The 22,107-nt window shown below is 43.7% G+C and overlaps 1 protein-coding gene across 6 annotated transcripts in view; it reads left to right on the top strand.

Moving 5' to 3' along the window:
• Positions 1-20,662, top strand: part of LOC141126861 (uncharacterized) — a 78,271-nt gene extending 57,609 nt beyond the window's left edge. For 5 of the 6 annotated variants that reach the window (XM_073612876.1, XM_073612875.1, XM_073612874.1 and 2 more), the window contains 4 exons: positions 4,194-4,230; positions 13,644-13,868; positions 18,183-18,339; positions 18,520-20,662. In XM_073612876.1, coding sequence (XP_073468977.1) covers positions 4,194-4,230; positions 13,644-13,868; positions 18,183-18,339; positions 18,520-18,958 — 858 coding nt within the window. In that variant the 3' untranslated portion in view covers positions 18,959-20,662. The remainder of the gene's footprint in view (positions 1-4,193; positions 4,231-13,643; positions 13,869-18,182; positions 18,340-18,519) is intronic. The other variant, XM_073612873.1, reaches the window with a different exon arrangement.
• Positions 20,663-22,107: the final 1,445 nt, after the last annotated feature.

Here is a 22,107-nt window from a genome sequence, read left to right on the forward strand (position 1 = left end):
TGGCCTAAATGGCAAGCATCATGTCTGGAGGAAACCAGGCCTGCCCATCACTTTTCCAATACCATCCCTACAGTGAAGCATAGTAGTGGCAGCATCATGCTTTGGGGATGTTTTTCAGTGTCAGGACCTGGGAGACTAGTCAGGATCGAGGGAAAGATGAATGAAGCAATGTATAGAGACCTCCTTGATGAAAACCTGCTCCAGAGTGCTCTGGGCCTCAGACTGGGGCAAAGGTTCATCGTCCAACAGGACAGTGACCCTAAGCACACAGCCAAGATAACAAAGGAGTGACTATGGGACAACTCTGTGAATGTCCTTGAGTGGCCCAGACTTGAACCCGCTAGAACATCTGTGAAGAGATCTGAAAATGGCTGTGCACGGACGCTCCCCATCCAACCTGATGGAGCTTGAGAGGTCCTGCAAAAAAGAATAAGAGAAACTGCCCAAAAATAGGTGTGCCAAGCTTGTAGAATCTCCAAAAACTTTTTTGAGGGCCCCACCTCCACATACACACATACAAACCTAAATCCACATGTTGGGGCACCTACGCATGAAGACGTTAGGCTAATAGGTTAGGACCCCTTTTTTTTTTTTTTTTTTTTCCTTCACTTTTTTTTATTCCTCCTTCGCTTTTTTTCCTTCCTTCGCTTTTTGTCCAGATGACTGCTGTCTGTTGTGTAGGAAATGAGAGGAAATCTCCCCAGCAGGTACACAGACTGCAGTAGAAACCTGGCAGATGTCTTTGGCCTTTTTGACCTCCCAAAGTAAAAGAAGAAAAGAATTGGTTGTTTCCTTTTTCAGGTTGCTATAGCAACCTTTAAAGCTAGGTTCACACTGGTACGATGCAGGAAACACAGCAGTTCCTGTGCGGGTTCCCGCGCCGCAATCGCAGGCAGCTCACACTACTCTCTGTGAACTGCTGCGGGTGTCAATATAAAGTTAATGACACCCCCAAATCGGTTTGCAGAACGCAGTACGAACTGTGGAATCTGATCGCATGGGTCTGAACACCGATCCGATTTCGTTGCGGACAAAAAAGGGTCCTGCACCATTTTGGTGTGAATTCGATTTCAGCCATACAAACTGTATGGCTGAATTCGCACTGCTCAGACATCGCATGTGATATGCACAGGAATGCGGTGTGAATCACATGCGATGTCTGCAGTCGCATTAGTGTGAACCCAGCCTAAGTCCTGTGGGTGTCGTCAGCAGCTTTTCCTTCCCTCACATACATGTTTTTTTTTTAAATAGAAGCATTGGCAAAACTGTATTGGCCATACTTCTCATGTGGATCACAGGAGTACACTTACTTATGCTCTCCTGTGACCCAGAATCCACCACTGATGGGTTAAAACATCAGTTGACGTCTCAAAGCCTGGATCCACCTAGTTGCCAAGTGCCTGACAGCCAAAGCCAGCTCCTACTGGCCCCTATCCAATCTGGTTCTCCAGCAAGCAATCAGCGATCATTTGATTGCTTAGTTCTCTGTCTTCGAGCCGGCAGGTGACAGCTGCAGCATCAGTCTGATTTTTATTTTTTTTTAGTGCCCCAAACTTCTTCTTTAGGTCCCTTTTCACACGTGTGCGATTTTTTTTTTTTTTTTTTCCCCTGTGACTTTGGACATCAGAGTCGCATGACAAGTCGTACCCCTGTCTGTGCGACTTCAAGGTAGTCCCTGTACTACTTTGGTCCATCTTTCATGCGAGTTGAGGTCCGTAGACCAAGTTTCCACAGGCATTCCCTGAAATCACGCCAGAATCGCATGACTTTCAAGTCGCGACAGTGTGAAAGTAGCCTTTATGGGCCACATTGTAGCTCGTCAACTCTGCAGTGCTTTTCTTGTTTTGTTCATGGAAACCTTGGCAGATCAACAAGAATTTTTCTATACTTTCACATCTTAAAGTGGAACTTTACCCATAACAACTTAATAAAAAAAATAATGTTCTTTAGCAAGGAACATACATTCCACATTAATAATTATGCTACCAAAATAGTGTGTGCTGTAAATTGCCTCCAGCATTGTTCCCCTTTTTTCTTGCTGGAGGCCGCCATTTTGCTGAAGCCCAGAGCCCCTGCTGTAAATCATAAAGCGGAACTAAACCCACCAATTTACCGGTTTCAAAAAAGTTAGATTTGCTTGTGTCCTCAACCAAAACTGTCAAACCATCAAATGTCTGGTGTCCTAACTAATGACATGTGCAGCACCATGGCAGCTGCAGATGAAACAAAACAGAAGCAGCTTCCTTTGCTGTGAGGCCGGGTTCACACTTGTGCGACACGACAGCTGTCCTACTTTGGATCTGACTTTGCCCTGCGACATGAAGCCTGCATGCGTCCGACTTTCAATGAACGGGGATCCGACTTGGATCCCCGCCAATGTCCGGCACTGTGTTTGGTATGAATCTTGAGGGGGAACTCTGCACCAAATTTTAAATCAAAAACTTGCATGGGTTCCCCCCTCCAAGAGCATACCAGGCCTTTAGGCCCCCCCCCCACCCCAAAGTACCTTGTCCCCATGTTGATGAGGACAAGGCCTCTTCCCAACAACCCTGGTTGTTGGGGTCTGCGGGCGGGGGGCTTATCGGAATCTGGCAGCCCCCTTTAATAAGGGGGCCCCCAGATCCCAGCCCCCCACCCTTTGTGAATGAGTATGGGGTACATCGTACCCCTACCCATTCAACCTAGGGAAAAAAGTGTCAATGAAAAAACACACTACACAGGTTTTTAAAGTAATTTATTAGGCAGCTCTGGGGTCTTCTTCTGACTTCGGGGGTCTCTCCGGCGTCTCCTCCCGGTGTCCTGATCTTCTGCCGTCTCCTCCGCTATCTTCTGCAGCTCTTTTGCTAGCGGTGGCCCGGACTTCTGCCTTCTTGTCTTCTTCCCTCTTCTCTTCTTCCGATGTTGACACAACGCTCTCTCCAGCTGGAATGCTCTCTGAGCGCTTCGCAATGGACTTATATAGGCGGTGACCCCGCCCCCTTATGAGGTCACAGTCCTGGGGCATGCTGGGACTGTGCTGTCATAAGGGGGTGTGGTCAACATCACCCGATGACCACGCTCCCAATGAGCTCCCAATGTCGGAGCGTTTGTCTGACCAGTGTGAACCCAGCCTAAAGGTTAGGAGGATTTAATTGAAGGCTGACAGCAGATCGACCTCTGCAAACTCAACAGTGCCTAAAAATGGAGAGCTACTGAGCATGTGTAGAGCAGGGTATTACTGGATTTTAACTACTTCCGGACTGCCCGCCGTCATTCTACGTTGGTGCTTTGACATTGACATTGGTTATGGCAATGATCCCATTTTTTTTTTTTTCTATAAAGGGACAGTGTAAAAATAAAAAGTAAAATAAATAAGAAAAAAAAAAATTTAAAGTGCCACATCCCTCCATGCTCGTTTGCAGAAGCAAACGCATATGCAAGTCGTGCCCGCAAATGGTAAATTGGTGTAAATGGTAACTGTAAATGGTGTTCAAACCACACATGTGAGGTATTGCCGCGATCCTTAGCACAAGAGGAATAATTCTAGCAAAAGACCTCCTCTGTAACTCAAAACACGCAACCTGTAGAAATTTTTAAATGTCTCTTTTAAGGGTCAAAGTTTGTTGCCATTCAACGAGCGGGCGTAATTTTGAAACATGACGTGTTGGGTATCAATTTACTCGGCGTAACGTTACCTTTCACAATATTAACAAAACATTGGGCTAACTTTTACTGTTTTCTTATTTTTTAATTCAAAGTGTCTTTTTATAAAAAAAAAAAAATGCGCTTGTAAGACGCAAATACGGTGTGACAAAGTACTGCAATGACCGCCATTTTCATATTCTCTAGGGCGTCTGAAAAAATAAATATATATATTTGGGGGTTCTAAGTAATTTTCTTGCAAAAAAACCCCTGATTTTAACTTGTGAACAACACGTTTGAAAAATAGGCCTGGTCCTTAAGTGGTTAAACTGTGTATGTATATATGTGTGTGTGTGTGTGTGTGTATATATATATATATATATATATATATATATATATATATATATATATATATATATATATATATATATATATATTCGCTTATTTTTAATGTTTTACTTGGCAAGACTTTAATTTTCTGACTAAAGTTCCACTTTAGCAGGGTAAAACATGGAGATTTTTCTTTTTGTAGCTTGACATACACTTAACTGATTTTTATTTTATTTTAATAGAGTGAAGAAGAAATAAGGGCAATAAAAGAAAGAAAACGTAAGTTGTCTTAAACTAAAGATCTGAGTGGTGACATTTGCTCCCAGAGGCAGCATGGGAAGACTTCTTTTCCAAGGAAGATAGTAAAATGCAATTACACTGCCAATCAGCCTGTCCAGTTCTTCCTTCAATGACCCATTAGTTAAAACTGATTGGTTACTTTTGTGTTTTAGTATATTACACCCTACTTTAATTGCTGGATTAAACAAACCAGGTAACATTTAAATACTTTGTGTGGATTTAGAATGCAAAGTTTACATCAGTCTAACAAAGATGGATCTAGCTAGACATCCATCTAAATGTAATATAGCACAAACTATTTCAAAAAGGTTACAACTATTATAATGTCTTTTACAGGATTGTGGCCAGTTCACACTAGAAATTGCACAGGAAGGCAGTGTGTGTTCCTGTGTGATTCACATGCATTTCTATTCAGTGCAATTTCAGCTCATTCATTTTGAATGAACTGAAATTGCACCACACCAAAAGTAGAGCATGCACTTTTTTTTTTTTTGGAAACATACTGCAAATGGATTGCTTGGTACTTTTTGTACCATGAGATCTCCTGTGGGAAAATGCACTGCGTTTGGGGCGTTGTCAACATTGCACTTTACACCTGCTGCAGATTGCAAGGGCTGTGCGCTTTGAATGCGGTGCAGGAAACGCGCGCAGATCGCGTTCTAGTGTACGGGCCTTAAAACCCCCCCCCCCCCCTTTTTTTTTTTTTTTTTTTTTTTTTCCTTTAAAGTGTTTGCCAACTATCCTTTGTCTGGTGGAGGAGGTTGCTAGCTGATCTTATTTGGGGGGGGAGGAGATTTTGCTAAGAGAAATGTTAAGTGTAAAGTAATTTTTTTTTTTTTTTTTTCTTCTTCTTCTTCTTAAAGCAGATTTCCATGCAAGTGCTTAAATGTACATTTGTGTAGAAAAAAGTTATCTACCAAACAATCTGTAATTCAGCTGAACAGCACTTGTAATGTAGGCACCCCTGTCAAATGACATAGCCAGGCACAAGGTCTGTATGCATTCTGCACTACATCCAGTTCAAGACTTGCCCCAGTCTGTGGTTGGACACAAAGGGAACTGCAGCATAGTAATGTTTTGCCTAGAACAGCCTTGATCCTCCTTTTCTGGGGTCCCCTGCCAGCGCTCCAGGCTCTGGGGGCACCTGTGCGGGCTTGCTCCTGAGCTGCTCTGTCTGCGTCTATTGACACAGACCAGGCCACTCCGCCCCCACCTGTGCTCCCTTGGCACAGCATTTAATTGACCGCAGCAGGGGCCAGTGGCTCCCTCTGCTATCAATCTGCCCAATGAGGAAGGAGACAGTGGCGAGGGCCACTGCTCTTGTGCATGTCGTTGGATCGGGCTCAGGTAAGAAAGCATTAATGTAAAAAACCTTGGGGCATTAGAACCACCTTAACTAGATGGTGCTTTTTTGATATCTGCCTGAAGTTCAGTTTTACAGAAAGTCCGTCATTAAGAAACAGTTTTAATTTCTGTTTTTGTAAATAAAATGTCACTAAGTGGCCCTTACTAATGCTGCCTTTGCATAGCAATTCTATAATACCTTTCATCAATAAGGGCAATGCTGTTTTCTTCAACATTCTTTAACACTTCTGTGCAGCTGTACTGTTTCCTCCTCTTGACCTTATAGGGCAGTGATGGTGAACCTTGGCACCCCTGATGTTTTGATACTACATTTCCCATGATGCTCATGCACTCTGCAGTGTAGTTGAGCATCATGGGAAATGTAGTTCCAAAACATCTGGTTGTGCCAAGGTTCGCCATCACTGGTATAGGGTGTGTGTGACTGCTGCCTGTGAAGCCTCGAGCACTATGAAGTGGATTTACTAAAACTGGAGAGTGCAAAATCTGGTACAGCCCTTCATAGAAACCAAATACTTACAGGTTTTTTGTCAAAGCTTAAAGAGGAGGTCCGGCCATTTTTTTTAAAGTCAGCAGCTACAAACACTGCCAGTTTCCTACTGCGCACGCGCGAGCGCTCAGTGAATGGCCCCGTGGTTTTCTGGGACACACAGTTCCCAGAAGGCAACGGGGCCGCTCACCGAGGAGCAGGACACGCCGCAGAATAGGAGAGGCAGATTAGGAAGCCTGCCTAGCAACAAGGGTTTCAGGTAAGTTTTTAAAAAAAAAATTTTCAAATGTTTTTTTTTTTTGTTTGTTTTTTTTTTTAATTTTTTACGATTTTTGATGCTATTTTTTATTTTAGGGTGGTCCTCCACTTTAACCACTTGCCGCCCGCCATATAGCAAAATGACGGCGGCATAGTGGTTTTAATATCCTGACCGGACGTCCTATGACGTGATCAGGATATTGAGCCGCTGCGCGCCCCAAGGGGCGCGCATCGCGGCGATTGTTGTTGCGGGGTGTCAGTCTGACACCCCGCAACTCCGATCTAGGTAAAGAGTCTCTGATGGAGACTCTTTACCACGTGATCAGCCGTGTCCAATCATGACTGATCACGATGTAAATAGGAAGAGCTGGTGATTGGCTTTTCCTCACTCGCATCTGACAGACGCGAGTAGAGGAGAGCCGGTCGGCTGCTCTCCTGACGGCGGGGTCTGTGCTGATTTGTTTATTAGCACAGCCCCCCTCGGATCCCACCCAGGACCACCAGGGAAGCCGCCCAGGACCAACAGGATGGCCACCACACTGGACCACCAGGTATGCCCCCTAGACCCCCAGGCAGCTTCCAATCTGTGCCCAGGCAGCTGCCAATCTGTGCCCACTCCAATGCCTACCACTGCCAGTGCCACCAGGGATGCCTATCAGTGCCACCCATCAGTGCCGCCTTTCAGTGTCGCCAATCAGTGCCCTTCAGTTCCGCCTATCAATGCCCATCAGTGCTGCATATCGGTGCCGCCTACCAGTGCCATCGTCAGTGCCCGCTCATTGGTGCCACCTCATCGGTGCCGCCGTATCAGTGCCCATGAGTGAAAGAGAAAACTTACTTATTTACAAATTTTTTTTAACAGAAACAAAAGCAAAACTTTTATTTTTTCAAAATGTTCAGTCTTTTTTTATTTGATTAGCAAATAATAAAAAACGCAGAGGTGATCAAATACCACCAAAAGAAAGCTCTATTTGTGGGAACAAAATGATAAAAATTGAGTTTGGGTACAGTGTGACATGACCGCTGAATTGTCATTCAAACTGTGACAGCGCGGAAAGCTGAGAATTGGTCTGGGCAGGAAGGTGTAAAGATGCCCTGTATTGAAGTGGTTAATTGAACAAGCTGAAATGAACAGCTGATTGGTTATAATGCACGGCTGCACCAGATTTTGCAACTCACTGCTGTAACTGATAATGTGCCCTTTTCTTCTACATGCAGCTTCATGCATTGAAAGCTTTATAGGCAGCAAAGTCACCTAGATGATGTTGGGGTCAATACAGAGCCTATTACAGAAAGCCTCTGACATTCTTCTAGCATAGGGCCTGCTTGTAGGGCAGATAATGTGGACTAGAGTCGTATCCCCCCCCCCAATGCTCCTCATGTTAAAAAGTATCTCTGTATTAGATGTAATTCTTGCTAGAGTTAGGGATGTAGATACTATACCTGTTTTTCTGAATAGTTTTAAAAAGATTGGGGTAACTCCTCACTATACCTCATGACAGTGCTTTCTCTGTCTCCAGCTCCAAAGGCCACAAAGACTTTCACTTTGCATCTAATTTTTTTCAAACTATTCCTTTATTGAGATGAAAAGCATCTTGATAAGGTATTTGCTCCCTCCAGGCACATATTCGCATTGTGTCAATTTACTAAACTTTTAAGTGGTTGTAAAGTCTCAAGGTTTTCACCCCCCCCCCTTCTTAGCTGAGGCCGATCTGATCCAGCGATGTACATGAGCGCAGCAGCTCCATCTGCGGTCTCTCTTCTCATTGGACAGAATAATAGCGGCAGGAGCCATTGGCTACCGCTGCTGTTAGTCAAAAACTGACGTGGGTGGCGGGGCCAAGTCTCGCTGTCTGAGTCAATGGACGCAGCAGCAGTACTCGGAAATTAGCCTGCATGGGTGCCCCCATATTAAGCGGCTTTCCGTGGGGGCTCCCGATGAAAAGGAGGGGCTTGGAGCGCCAGCAGGGGACCCCGGAAGAAGAGGATCTGGGCTGCTCTGTGCAAAACCATTGCACAGAATTTGGTGCAGCCCTGCATGATAGCCAATCAGCATCTAACCTAAGCTTGTTCAATTACGCTTTGACAATAAAACCTGACAGCAGATTGGTTTCTTTGCAGAAGTGAGCTTGATTTTGCACTCTCCAGCTTTAGTAAATAAACCCCATTGTGTCTTTAACTTCCACAATTTACAGTGCTTTTGGATGGTTGTTGGAATCATTGTTTGAAGTATCTGAATCTGCTCTTGGACACAGCTTAAGCTAAAGTCTTCCTTACACCAGAAACTTCAGACTCTCTGGTCTCAGATTCAAACGCCCAGTCCAGGAGTCCTTGGCTTGTTATTGGCCTCTTTTGAAGCAGTTCCATTTGCTCAGTATTGATCCATATCTCTGTAACACATATATTTCTTTCCATGTACGTCATTTCAGTCTCTAGCCATACCAGTTTGTTCTCCATGAGTGAGCCCCGGGGTGGGAAAAAACATGTTGGGGGTGTGGCCTGGATGAATCGAGTGGAGCTTCCTATTTCTGCAGTGTGCTTTGGGTCTGGACAGACCTCTGCCTGCACCCTCACCAGTCAGTGGCATCCAACTCATCGGACCTTGATAGCCCGAGCAGAGACCCTTAAGCATATTTATCATGGGTCTGACCAGTGTGTGTGTGTGTGTCACTGAGGACAAGGTTGTCCCTGGCTTGGTGCCTCCGGAAGCCTGCTCTGGAGTCTGGTAAGTCCTTTTTCTTCTGTCCTTAAGTCGAATGCCAGTCTTTTTGGCTTGAGGAGTCCTAGGCACCCTGTTGGTGCAGGGGACTTGATCATCATCTGAGTCTTGTCCCGATTAAACACCCTAGAACTTCAGGAAATTTGGCAGTTCTCTGCAGTTGGACTGTCCTACTAAAGGGTCATCTGATTCATATTCAGTTTGACAAATGCAGAGGCATGCATGGATCTTCAGGGAAGAACTACAAGACAGACAGATATATTGGAACCTGTCCTGGGCAAAATTTCAGTCCAATCTTGCACATTAAAGGGGTTGTAAAGGTAAAAAATGTTTCACCTTAATGCATTCTATGCATTAAGGTGAAAAAACTTCCGACAATACCGCTGCCCCCAGCCCCCCCGTTTTACTTACTTGACACCTCTAAAGTCAGCCGCTCGCTCCCGACATCCATTTCGCTGCTCAGCCTGGCAGCTGATTGGCTGCAGTGGATGGATTGAAAGCAGCGCAGCCATTGGCTCGCGCTGCTGTCAATCACATCAAATGACGCGGCGCGCCGGGGGGCGGGGCCGAGTGATACAGTGAGTGGCTATAGCCGCCGGCTGTATCACGGGAGCGCGCCCGCAAGAACTAACCACCATGCGAGGGAGCTCGCATTAAGGTGGTTAGTTCTTGCGGGGAGGAGCTGAAACAGCCGTCGAGGGACCCCAGAAAAGCAGGTTCGGGGCCACTCTGTGCAGAACGAGCTGCACAGTGAAGGTAAGTATAACATGTTTGTTATTTAAAAAAAAAAAATTACCTTTACAACCCCTTTAAAGGCACAGACAATTGGCAAGCCGATTTCCTTAGCCGATAGCGCCTGTACCCAGGGAATTACTTTCTGCACTCTCTGAAGTGTTCAGCATGTGTGCCGCATGTCGGGTATGCCGGGTGTGGACCTCAAGGATCAACAACAAACTGGAAACATTTATTTCCAGGTACATGCTTGAGTAAAAGCAATGGTTGCTCTGATGGCTACTTGGAATCGGAGCACCCTAATCTGTCTTTTCTCCCCTGAAACTTAGGTTGTTGTGGGTAGGGCAGCTGGGTCTGGTCTGGGCCAGCATGTTGCTGTGAACAATATCAAGAGTCAGGTTTCTGCCATTTCCATTCTGTCTGAGACCATTTGCCCCTCACTCTTTAAGACCTTGGTACAAGTGGTCTCTCCCCCATGTGTCCCCCTGTGACTCGGAGGGATCGGACTCTGTTACTTTCTGTTCTTCAAAAACTACCATTTAAACCCATTACAGATATTTTCTATTCTAACCCACACGGTTTTGTGTCTTGTACCCATCACCTCGGTGAGGGAACCCTTTTGGTTTTGGTTTTGCATAAGGACAAGATGGTGTTCAGGCCAATAACTTTCTTCTTGCATAAAGTAGTTTCTGCTTTTTTATCTAAACAAGGACGTTGTCTTCTGTCCCTCTGCCCAGCTCTGGTTCATCAAAAGAAAATTTCCTCCATTGTCTGAATGTCTTTTGTGCGGTGAGAGTCTATCTCTACCTCCTAGCTTTTTTTCAGAAAGACTGGTTCCCTTTTTGTCATCCCTGAAAGGGTGCATTGGCCTCTCATTCCATCATCTCTAGTTGACTCAAGCAAACCTTCCCTAAATCCTATGGTCCTTTCCTGTCAAGGCACTCTTTACTAGATCTGTGAAAGCTTCTTGGGCTTTTCAACATCAAACAACTGTTTCCCATATTTGAAAGGTTGTCATCTGGTTATCTGCTCACACATTGTCCAGGTTCTACCAGCTGGCTGTTTCGGCCTCAACTGTTTCCAGCTTTAGGTGTAAGAACCATCAGTTGGCTCTTTAACCTCCAGGCAGTCCTCCAGTTTTTTTTTTTTTTTTTTTTTTTTTTTTTTCTTTGGCCTGTTAGCAATTATTTGCTGTTTTGCCCATTTCTTATTTGGACTGTTTATGGATTTTCCGAAGGTTAGACTTTTGTGTCCCTCCAATGGATGGGGAAGAAACCCAAATTTTTGTACTTGCTGTAAACTCCTTTTCTTGGCATCCATGTATGGATACAGATCTCATCGCTCTGTGTTTCTGGTCATGCTGTTTAGACTGCTTTGATACAAACCTGAGGCGTGCTGGTAGTAGGAGGGGTTATCCTGAGCTAGCTACAGTTTTCCTATTTGCCAGTGTCTAGAACTCCTGCTATTGGTGGTAAAAATTGAAGTTTAAAGACTTTTTGTGTCCGTCAATGGACTCTAAGAAAAGGATTTGACAGCGATTTATAGAAAAATCTAATTTTTTCTGACTACATTTAGAAACATGTTTTTTATTCATTTATTTTTTAAATTTTTTTCCTTCATTAATAACGAAAAAACTTGCATTGGGTTGATCATGTTCACATATTCACACAGATGTCTAGAAATCTTTAAAGTGGAGGTCCGCCCACTCCACGAAAAATTAAGTCAGCAGCTGCTGACTTTTAATATATGGACACCTACCTGTCCAGGGAGCCCGTGATGTCGGCACCCCAGCAGATCTTCAAACCGGCTGTCGGGTGCAGCCGTCGCCATTGCCAGTAAGGGAACCCGGCAGTGAAGCTGTTCGGCTTCGCAAGCTGGATCCCTACTGCACATGCGCACTGCTAATTGTCCCGGCGGCAGAGGAGGAGGGGGCTGAACTTCCAAGAGATGGTGCCATGGCCCCGTCTCCCGGAAGTGGTTAAGGGAACCTGTCAAAAACAGGTCCCCCCCTGAAAGGTGCCAAATACGGCACCGGAGGGGGGAGCAGATAAACAAGCAGAAGTTTCACTTTTGGGTGGAACTCTGCTTTAAAAAGGCTGTACTTACTCATGAAGTACCATATTTCACATGTTACTTTGGTGAGGAGGTAATGGCACGTCTAAATTCAAACTATGCTGTTACTTGTAGTTCTGCTGCAAAAGACAGCCAAGTTTGATGATTTATAATCCTTGTTGTAGTCCCCACCCCCCCTTCTTTTTTTTTTTTTTTTTTTTTTTTTTTTTTTAATTAAAGTTTGATTTACATCTACATACAAATAACATGGCATACCCTCATCCCCCCTTCGCGCACATGCATTGGTGTTATTGTAGTCCATTTTGAATATTGAATATATTTGTTTACTCATTGTTTATGTGCTGTTTTGATTTTTAGGCTTGGTTCACTTATGAGCAAACCAGACTGTCTTCCAATGGAGCCGGTTCACATGTATGCTGGCGGGTTGCGGTGCGTATTTTAAAGGGGTCCTATGCGTTTTTTCAGTTCAGCTTCCATTTCAGTGTCAAATTCGCACCTGAATTGCACCTAAACCGCTGAATGGAAACCGCACTGGTTGCTGCGCCAAAAACTGGACCCGCATATATGTGAACCCAACCTAAAGTTGCAGATGGAATGATTTAAAATAATGTTTCCTCATCTATTATTAACTGTGCTCTTGTTTTTGTGGAACATCTGTGGACGTATTCAGAAACCTTTAAAACCGCACAAGGAGAAAAGCGCTAAGTCCAAGCTTTGTTTTACTGCACTTTGCACCATGTGCTTTGCTCCATTTACTGTTCATGGATTAGGACAGTACCTTGAGCTAAAACCACATGTGTATTAATTTTATGGTTTCTAAACATGAGAATGGGTTTGTATCGAACAATAGAAATGTATTTGATTTGCAGTGCTAAAGTCAGAGCATTTTTAGTTTTTAATGTATTCTCTGCATTAAGGTATAAAAAAAAGCACCCAGTTTCAACCATGCCTTCATCAGTGTCATATCCTACTACAATTGATACTTGTACTATACTCGCATCACACTACATGTATACAGGACACTAGCAGCTTAATAAAAACTAAAAAAGGCTTTTAAAAAAATAAATTGTTAATCTTATGCTTTAATATTTATACCAGACAAATCTAGCATTCTAAAAAAAAAAAAGTACATTTAGGTAGGCACTCTGAAATATCAGTATCTTGTATCAAGCATATTGTATAATATGTCTCTCTGGTTCTCCTGCTGGTTGCTTTTATGTGTTCCGGTGTGATTTACAGCTCAATCAGACAAATAGGCTGCAGAATTGCACTGCAGGGGAACACACACTAATTGGACACGTAGACCGTGGTTCTGTGTGCTTCTCGTGTGAACCAACCCTAAAGAAACTTGCCACCTTATCCGTTCTGGGCAAAATGATTGGCTGCTAGACCTGAGAACTGCATCATAGGCGAAGCACCAGGTATTTTTTTTTTATTTTTTTTTTTTTTGGAGTAAGCCATGGAATAAAGAACAGTTGGGGAGCCCTGTGAAGGTAAAGGTTGTTGGGGCTTGGATTTAAGCAGACCACATCACTAAGTGGGCCCAGTGATGGGATCTTTAACCAAAATGTTCTTTTGGCGTAGATTTAAGGTTAATGAAGCTCTCTAGCATTGCATTGTCAGCAATTCGCCAGTCTGCTTTTTTTTTTAGAGATGCCTTGCCGATCTGTTTTTAAAATTGTGTAAGCAATTGTGCAAAGAAACGGATAAAGAGGTGCGTTTTTTGACGCGCTCGCACCGTATTTCCTGTTTGTACAGGAACGGAAATGGTGTTTGGATTGAATCGCAATTTCGACATGGCTTCAAAGTCTTTCCTTGATATTGAGCTTCTGATAGCGCTCGTACGCCTCCATCCCGTACTGTATGATCCGCAGAACACGGCACACATTGACCCGCGTGAGAGAAAGAAGTTGTGGTATCAGATCTCATCTGAGATATTTGTGGACTGGAACGACCTGAACCCTTTACAGAGATCAATGAAAGGTGGGTGTTCTATATAGTATTTGTGTGTGTGTACGTATCATTTATTTATTTTTCTGATGTGTTTTTCTTGAGGTGTTCAGGAAATGAGGTACTTTTTTCAACTTATGGGTGCTATTCAGTGATGATCCTTCATCTATAGCTAAACCCCCCCCCCCCCCTTTTTTTTTATTTTATATTATGTATTTGTTTAGGTATATATTTGATTTGGGGATAAAGAAAGGAATGGTGAGAACTTGGGTACAGGTGTCCCCATTAGAAGTTTTCCTTTTCTGAGTACAGACTGTGATAAAAACCTGACCGAAAATCTAACCATTCCCTACTCTATCCAAACTTGGTGGGAGTGGGAATTCACTTTGAAATGTATCTCTAGGCAGAACTTTTCTTTAGTTTGGGACAGTGTGTACGGTTCGATCCCCTGTCAGGTTTTTAGTGCTTTTTGAGTTCCTATTGAGGAGATTCACCCCTGTATTTGTCCCTAGTAACCATTATAAGAAAGTGAGGGGGAATCCAGCATGTTGGAATTCCCCAGAGCAGAACTACAGGAAAGGGGACATTTTTCCAATGGGGACAACGGTCCCCTCACTTTGGGAGCTTTCCTCTGACTTCCTGTAGTGTCTCTCTGACGGGAAGTGAGGTAAAATTTCCCCAAGTGGTACAGACACAGCAAAAACAAATTGCATAAACTTTAACTTCCACACGAAAGCGGAATACTTTATCCCCATCATTCATAGATTTACTGCCATGTGAACATAATAGAGATAGCTGTACATAAGTAGGTTGTACAAGTCTTGTTTCATGCTTGCTTAATGTAGACTTTACACTTATTTGCAGTTATTCTGGGTAGCATTAAAGACTAATTTAACCCCGAAACAAAAATGTGTTTTTTTTCCTTCTTTCATTGGAGGGACACAGGAATTCAGGATGGTTATACTGCTGTCTACAGGAGGAATTGGTAAAACCCAGGTTAAAGTGGTTGTAAACCCAATAATAAAAACCTGCAAGACAAAAGCATAATGAGCTAGTATGCATAGCATCCTAGCTGATTATGTATTGCTTACCTTAGATCGAAGCCCCTGCAGCGGTCCTCATTCAGCGCTCCGGTGACATTTCTCCCCGGAGTTACTTCCGGGTATCGCGGCTCCAGCGCTGTGATTGGCCGGAGCTGTGATGACATCACTCTCGGTAATGGCACAGTCTAACTGAAGCAACTGCACGTACGTGCCATTGCTTTAGTTTGCTTCAGTGCGCATATGCCGATGACATTGGCAAATACAGGGGATATCTCCTATGCCATTCAGGTTTAGGAGATATCCAGGGTAGCTACAGGTAAGCCTTATAGTCTTACCTGTAGCAAAAAGTGTGTTTGTAAGGGTTTACAACCACTTTAATGCCTCCTCTACCCAGCATGCCTCCGTTTTTTGTTTTTATTTCTAGTGTCTTAGGAGGAGGGCTGTATTTTGTTTAGCTCTGCTTAGAAAAGTCTAACCAGTTTTTTGCTAGCCTTTATTTCTTTGATTTTTATTACGGACTTATCTATTGTGGGACACTCATGCCACCTCTTGTGAAGAGGGTAGGCATCATGGATCCTAGTGGGCAACATCTCCCTCAAAAGGATAAGTTCACCTTTGGAAACATGTTCCTCCTGTTTTTAGGGTGGAACGTCTAACACATTCCCACTGCTGTAGCCTCCCCCCCCTCCCTGTGACAGCAGTACAGGGAGAAGTTCCCCATACTAGCTGTCACTTTTTGAAAATCGTGTAGGGCTGTGTCATTCATTCACAGAACTCTGTGCATGAATGAACTACAAGTCCTGACATCCTTTGCGGCTGTCAGCTTGTAGATTTCAGTGAACTACCACAGCACTGTTGAGTGTAGTTCATGCGATGTATGGGGCAGACAGCTCACACTGACAGTCTGCAGGACTTATCAGGCTTCCAAAAAAAAAAAAAAATATATATATATATATATATATATATATATATATATATATATATATAGTGAACTCATCCTTTAATGCCTTTGTCAGGTTTTCTCATTGGAGATGGACAGCAATAGGTGAGGGGAACTGCCATGGTTCCTCATCACTAAGTCCCACAGTATGGCTCCTCCTCATTAAACAGAGAGGTGGTACTCTGTCCTTCATTCCAGGAGTGTAGGGTGTTTGGGGATCCTTCTGTCAGAGATGTCTCTACTATGTCAGTCTACTTTAGCCACTTTTAACCACAATTTTAGGTCTAACATGTCTGCCTCTATGGGCTGGGTAGGCTTTGTTATGACTACTTAGCCTTTCCATCTGGCGGCTGCTAAATATTCTTCTCCTCATATCAGGGGGTTTTTATTACTGAAGAATCATTATCTGTGGGACTGCTTGCTGGTCCCTCCAGTACAGGTGGTTTCCTCCAAATCGTGGGATCTGGCTTTGGGCAGGTCTCCTGGTTTGAGCAGCATTTGACATTATTGAGGTGCTGTACTTCCTGCGTCAAGTGAGATTGTCTTATTTCTACACTGGATGATACCACGAGTGTGTCTCACATGCAACGTTCCCTTTAAGGGCAATCCCCTGGAAACCAGTTCTTCTAGACATAGAGGTGTGTCTCAGACCCAGGGTGGCAGGTCAAGTTTGCTGAAGGAGGACCCTGCATCTTCCTGTATTGTCAGCAGGCAGAGCACACCAGTCTGCTATTGCATATATTCTTAGAAGCAAAGAATGCCTTAATGATTTTGGAGTACCTGTCCACTCTGCATTAGGTCTTCTTTCTTTAGCTGATTCACAGCCTATTGAGGAAGGTTTTTTTTGGGGCGTTTACATTGTTTTTGCTCAGGCTGTACCTCTCTCTCCTGAATCAGTTCTTTGCTGTGATGATAGAATTCCTGTTCCTTTGTCTACAAAGGCTGACACTTTCTGAATCAAGGGGATCAGGCACATTCTTAGGTCTACGTCTTACAGGTCAGGGATAGGCAGAGATCTTTCTGGTGTTGTCCCAGGGGCCCCATATTCATATCACAGAGGATGTTCAGCTTCACCCCAAGCTCTTTTTGGTTGTTTCCATCTCACTTATCTGGGGTCTACCTCCCATATCTTGCTTACCCTTGTTGGGGACCCCGTTCCTTGTTGACGAGATTAGGCCTTGTCTCTTTTCTAAAATACATGGGAAATTATTGTTGGGCCTTTTGTTTTTGGTGGGTTCTGGTTGATCAGCTTCATGCTTAATCCAGGTTTCAGTGTTATCTTCCGTGCAGAGTAATTCCGTTCTGGTGATGGCCTGCCTATGGTCTTGAGCCTCAGGTTTATACTTGGGGGTTGATTTATTAAATCTGGAGAGTGCAAAATATGGTGGAGCTGTGCATGGTTCCCAATTGGCTTTTAACTTCAGCTTGTTCAAGTAAGCTTAGACAAAAAAAAAAAATGGAAGCTAATTTTTGGTTTTTATGCAGGTGTCCTTCTGTTGAATGGCTGGTACCCCTATTGGGTAGGGGATTTGGTCCCATCCGATTCAGGCATTAGTCCTTTAAATGTCTCTTGGACTGCAGGCAGTCCCCAGTTCTGCTCCATTGGGCATATTAGCGGTTGTAGCTCTCCTGCCCGCCCTTCAGTTGGACTACTTTTGTATGTCCTGACTGTATCTGATTTCCTGTGCCGCTCAATGGACAAGAAAGAAAATAGGATTTTTGTACTCGTAGTAAAACCATTGATGGGTACAGGTCCCACCTGTATCCCAAGGGGGATGAAGTATAGAGGAGACATTGCTGGAACTGGCAGCAGAGGAGGGGGTTCAGTATTTGGATGGGATGCGCTGAGCTTTTGAGCATTTCTATGTCCATATAAGTGGAAATCATGTGGAACATCTGAGCATTATTAAACTTTTCAAGAGGCTGTGTTCTGGAATGGGAGATGTTTGAGATTTTGGGGACGGAATATACACTTTTCGCCTTGATGGCACCTCCAAAGCTCATGCATTGGTGCGCTGCATTGACACAAATGTTGCTTGTGCCTTTTTTTTTTCTTTTACGTTCTGGCATGTTGGCAGCCTTTTCAAATGAATGGGGTCCCCTTAACGTAATGCATGACACAACATTCATGAACACTGTGCATCAGAACAGCCAAGTGTGAATGGGCCCTAAATGCCGTACTGCCTTGAAATAAATTGAAAATTCCATTGATATGTTGATTTTAAATAGAAATAAAGTAACCTTTATGCATTAAGTTGAAGCTCCCAATTTAATGTTCCCAATTTACCAGTTCAGTATTCTATTTTTGTACATACAAGACATGGGATTGTTTTTAAATGAGACAATTTTTTTTTTTTTTCCCAGTAAAGGAGGTGCAAACCCAGTGGCAGTCACTCTGGGAAAACTTCAGACGGGAGCTTCATTACCAAATGTTCAGAGAAAGAGGCTTGCAGTATGCAGAAAAACCCACCTTCTCTCACTTTAAGGATTTGTTATTTCTTAAACCGCTTATGATACCAGGGTAATTGTCTTTGATTCTTCTTTGTTGGGGTTATGCATTAGTGCAGTGAACAGCCAGACCTCTCTGTACGAAAAGATGTATTCAATATAGTTAGGAGTTGCTAAACTATGCGTAGCTTTTGGGGAATTATCTTGCATATGTTTGCTTTTTGCTGGAGTTCTAATATATTTTCCATTCTAGGACAGAAAGCAGAATTGACCATCCAACTTCTTCTGAAGTCCACGAGGAGGACGTGACAACAGAAGATGACCTTAAAATAATTTATATAAAGGATGAACCATCGCCTGATGTCATGTCTTTACATGCAGGCGAGACGCCGGAATCCGTGGATTTCATCCAATCAGATGATGAATCGCAAATCACTCAAGATGAGCTGAGCCAAAACGTGGTGATGGAATCGGCACATCAAAGCCAGGAATTTGAAGGCTCTCATATGGCATTTGCCAAAAGCCTTGTCCCTTATTTGGCCCAAGTGCCATATAGCCGCCAGAAAAGCCTCAGGATGACACTGACTAACATTATCTTTTGTTATATTGAGAATGTTCGTGGACAGGCCCCTAAAGCTAGCCCAGAACTTCTGCGGTACATCTCATCCTCTTCTTTTCAGCAGCCCCCGTAGTCATGCAAAGCCAAGTTCTTATACACCAGCATATGCATTACGATCAGGGCTCGGGTCTTACTGGTACTTTCTCTACAACTTTAGATGGACAAAATTGACCTGGCACGGCAGGTTTTCCAGCATGTGGCCTGCAAACAGTATTTTCTAGTAGAGGTCATACAAGGTGAAAGTGGTTCTGGACTTTGCCTACGGAGCCAACCATTTCCCCTGAAATATCTTGCAATGTAAATGAGAAAGGCTCCACAGTACCACCTTACTTTAGCCCTTCCTTTTATTTGTGTTTGTTCTGCCAGTAGTGAGCAGGCTGCTTAATGCGGTACAGATTAAGGGCGTTTAGGTAGTTGCCTCCTCCCTGTTTCTGTTATCTTTTCAAAAAAAAAAAAAAAAAAACTTCTAGTTTCAGGGTTGTGAACTCTCACATGCCATAAGCTGATTACATTTGCAGCTTTAAAGTAACATATTTCCGGCGCTTAGAGGCTTTGTGGGGCAGATCTAAGTGATGGTGTTAAAGATTAACTGTAAGCCTATGTTCACACTGATGCGGTGCAGGATTCGGAGTGATTCTTGTATGTTTCTCGCACTGCATCACAATCGCACTCTGTTCATGTGAACTGCTGCAGTGTCAATGTTAAAGAGGAGTGTGTGTGTGTGTGTGTGTCGTCTCCCCCCCAAAATGAAAAGTCAGACGCTACAAATACTGTAACTGCTGACTTTTTTTTACTATTAGGGCACTTGCCTGTCCCAGCATCAAGCGGTGTCCTCACCCGAACTGATTCTTGCATCGGCTCTCGGGTGCTGGTGCCGCCATCTCCGCTAAGGAAGACCGACAGAGGTCACAGCTGGTTTCCTACTGCACATATCGCACTGCATTCTGTGAATGGGTTGGTGCCAAATGTGGCATTGTAGGAGGGGTGAGGAGGCAGACAAGCGAAGCTTCCTCTTTTGGGTGGAGCTCGGCTTTAAGTTGACAACCCAAAAAAGGGTTTGCAAGACGCAGTGCGATTTGCAGAATACACCCAAGCAATCCAATTCCAGTGCGGCAACAAAAAAAAAAGGTGCATGCAACTTTTTCATGCAGGTGCGCTGCGATTTAAGCCATACAAAATGAATGGGCTCAAATCGCACTGCATAGAATTGCATGTGATTTGAACACCAATGCGGTGTGATTTCTTTCCGAATTTGCATGCGGTTTAGCGCACCAGTGTGAACCTAGGCTAAGGCAGCAGATTGCAACCCAAACTGGTCCACCATGTTTAATGTTAAAGTGACCCTCACACTGTTATAAAGTGATGAAAATAACATATGCATCTAATAGGAAGTGCAATATGGAAAATGTACAAACTGTTACAAGATAGATATTCTTTGCTTTCTTGGATACCTAAGCTCCTGTGTTGTCTGTATGCAAATGAGAATTCAAGCATGACTCCTACTATACAGCGTTTTTACCTGATCTCTTCAACAAAGGCAACGACAACAGTGACCAGGAGCAAATAGTCGGCCACATGGGTCATTTACAAACATAGTACAGGCTTCTTACTCAGCTGTGTGCTGCAGAAATTTAGAAAATGGAGGTCTGACGTATTTTCCACGCTGTTGCACATGGATGAGCTGTATTTGTGGTATGAAGAATAATGAAGGCGTTCTCTTCTGAATCTCAAAATTTAAAATATGCACTTTAATAAATGTATGTAATAAAAAATTTGATTAAGCAAGTACTTGTCATGTGGTGTGTGTGTTTGTTTTTTTTTGTTTTTGTTTTTTAATCATGTTAAAAAACATTTAGTTATAGTAAACCCATGCTATGTTTGAATATGCATACGCTAAACTGACCACTTTGTTAGGTACACCTGTTCAATTGCTTGGCAACCAATTGCTTGTCAGCCAATCACATGGCAGCAACTCAATGCATTTAGGCATCTAGACGTGCTGAAGACGACTTGCTGACGTTCAAACTGAGCATCAGAATGGGGGGAAAAAAGGGGTTTAAAGTGACTTTTAAACTTGGCATGGTGGTTGTTGCAAGGCTAGCTGCTCTGAGTATTTCAAAAACTGCTGATCTACTGGGATTTTCACACACAACCATCTCTCGGGTTTACAGAGAATGGTCCGAAATAGAGAAAATATCCAGTGAGCGGCAGTTGTGTGGAGGAAAATGCCGAGGAGAATGGGCAGATTGGTTGGAGATGATCGAAGGGCAACAGTAACTCAAATAACCACTCGTTTCAACCAAGGTATGCAGAATACCATCTCTGAATGCACAACACATCGGACCCTGAAACAGATGGGCTACAGCAGCAGAAGACCACACCAGGTGCCATTCCTGTCAGCTAAGAACAGTAAACTGCAGCTAAAATTCGGACAGGATTACCAAAATTAGACCATAGAAGATTGGAAAAACGTTGCCTGGTCTCGATTTCAGCTGTGACATTCAGATGGATGGGTCAGAATTTGGTGTAAACAACATAAAAGCATGGATCCATCCTGCCTTGTATCAATGGTTCAGGCTGGTGGTGGTGTAATGGTGGGGGGGATTTTTTCTTGGCACACTTTGGACCCCTCAGTACCAATTGAGCATCATTTAAATACCACGGCCTACCTGAGTATTGTTGCTGACCATGTTCATCCCTTTATGACTACAGTGTCCCCATCTTTCTGATGGCTCCTTCCAGCAGGATAATGCACCATGTCACAAAGCTCCAATCATCTCACCACTGGACAATGAGATCACTGTACTCTAGTGCTGAAACAACTAATCGATAGTTGACAACTATTTTCATAATCGATTAGTTGGTCAGCCGATTAGGTTGGCCTGCATACAGAATGCATTATTTGTTTACATATCAGGAAATACAGTGCAGGTACAGCTCAGTACACCGTCCATACATGTCGATAAGTGCCTGACAACAATGTGTGAGGAGCAATGCCTCATGGGACATGTAGTCCTAGTCAGGAAGTGAGGCAGACGTTTTTTTTTGCCTTGCTATAGGGGCACTCTATACTATACTTTGCAGCTTGCTATTAGGGGACTCTGAAGGCAGGAGGAGCCAGAAGCATCAGAGGGGGACCTGAGAAGAGGAGAATCAGGGTTGCCCTGTGCAAAACCATTACACAGTGCAGGTAAGTAGAACATGTTTGTTTAAAACCACTTA

The sequence above is a fragment of the Aquarana catesbeiana genome, linkage group LG02, assembly GCF_042186555.1.
Source record: "Aquarana catesbeiana isolate 2022-GZ linkage group LG02, ASM4218655v1, whole genome shotgun sequence".
NCBI lineage: Eukaryota > Metazoa > Chordata > Amphibia > Anura > Ranidae > Aquarana > Aquarana catesbeiana.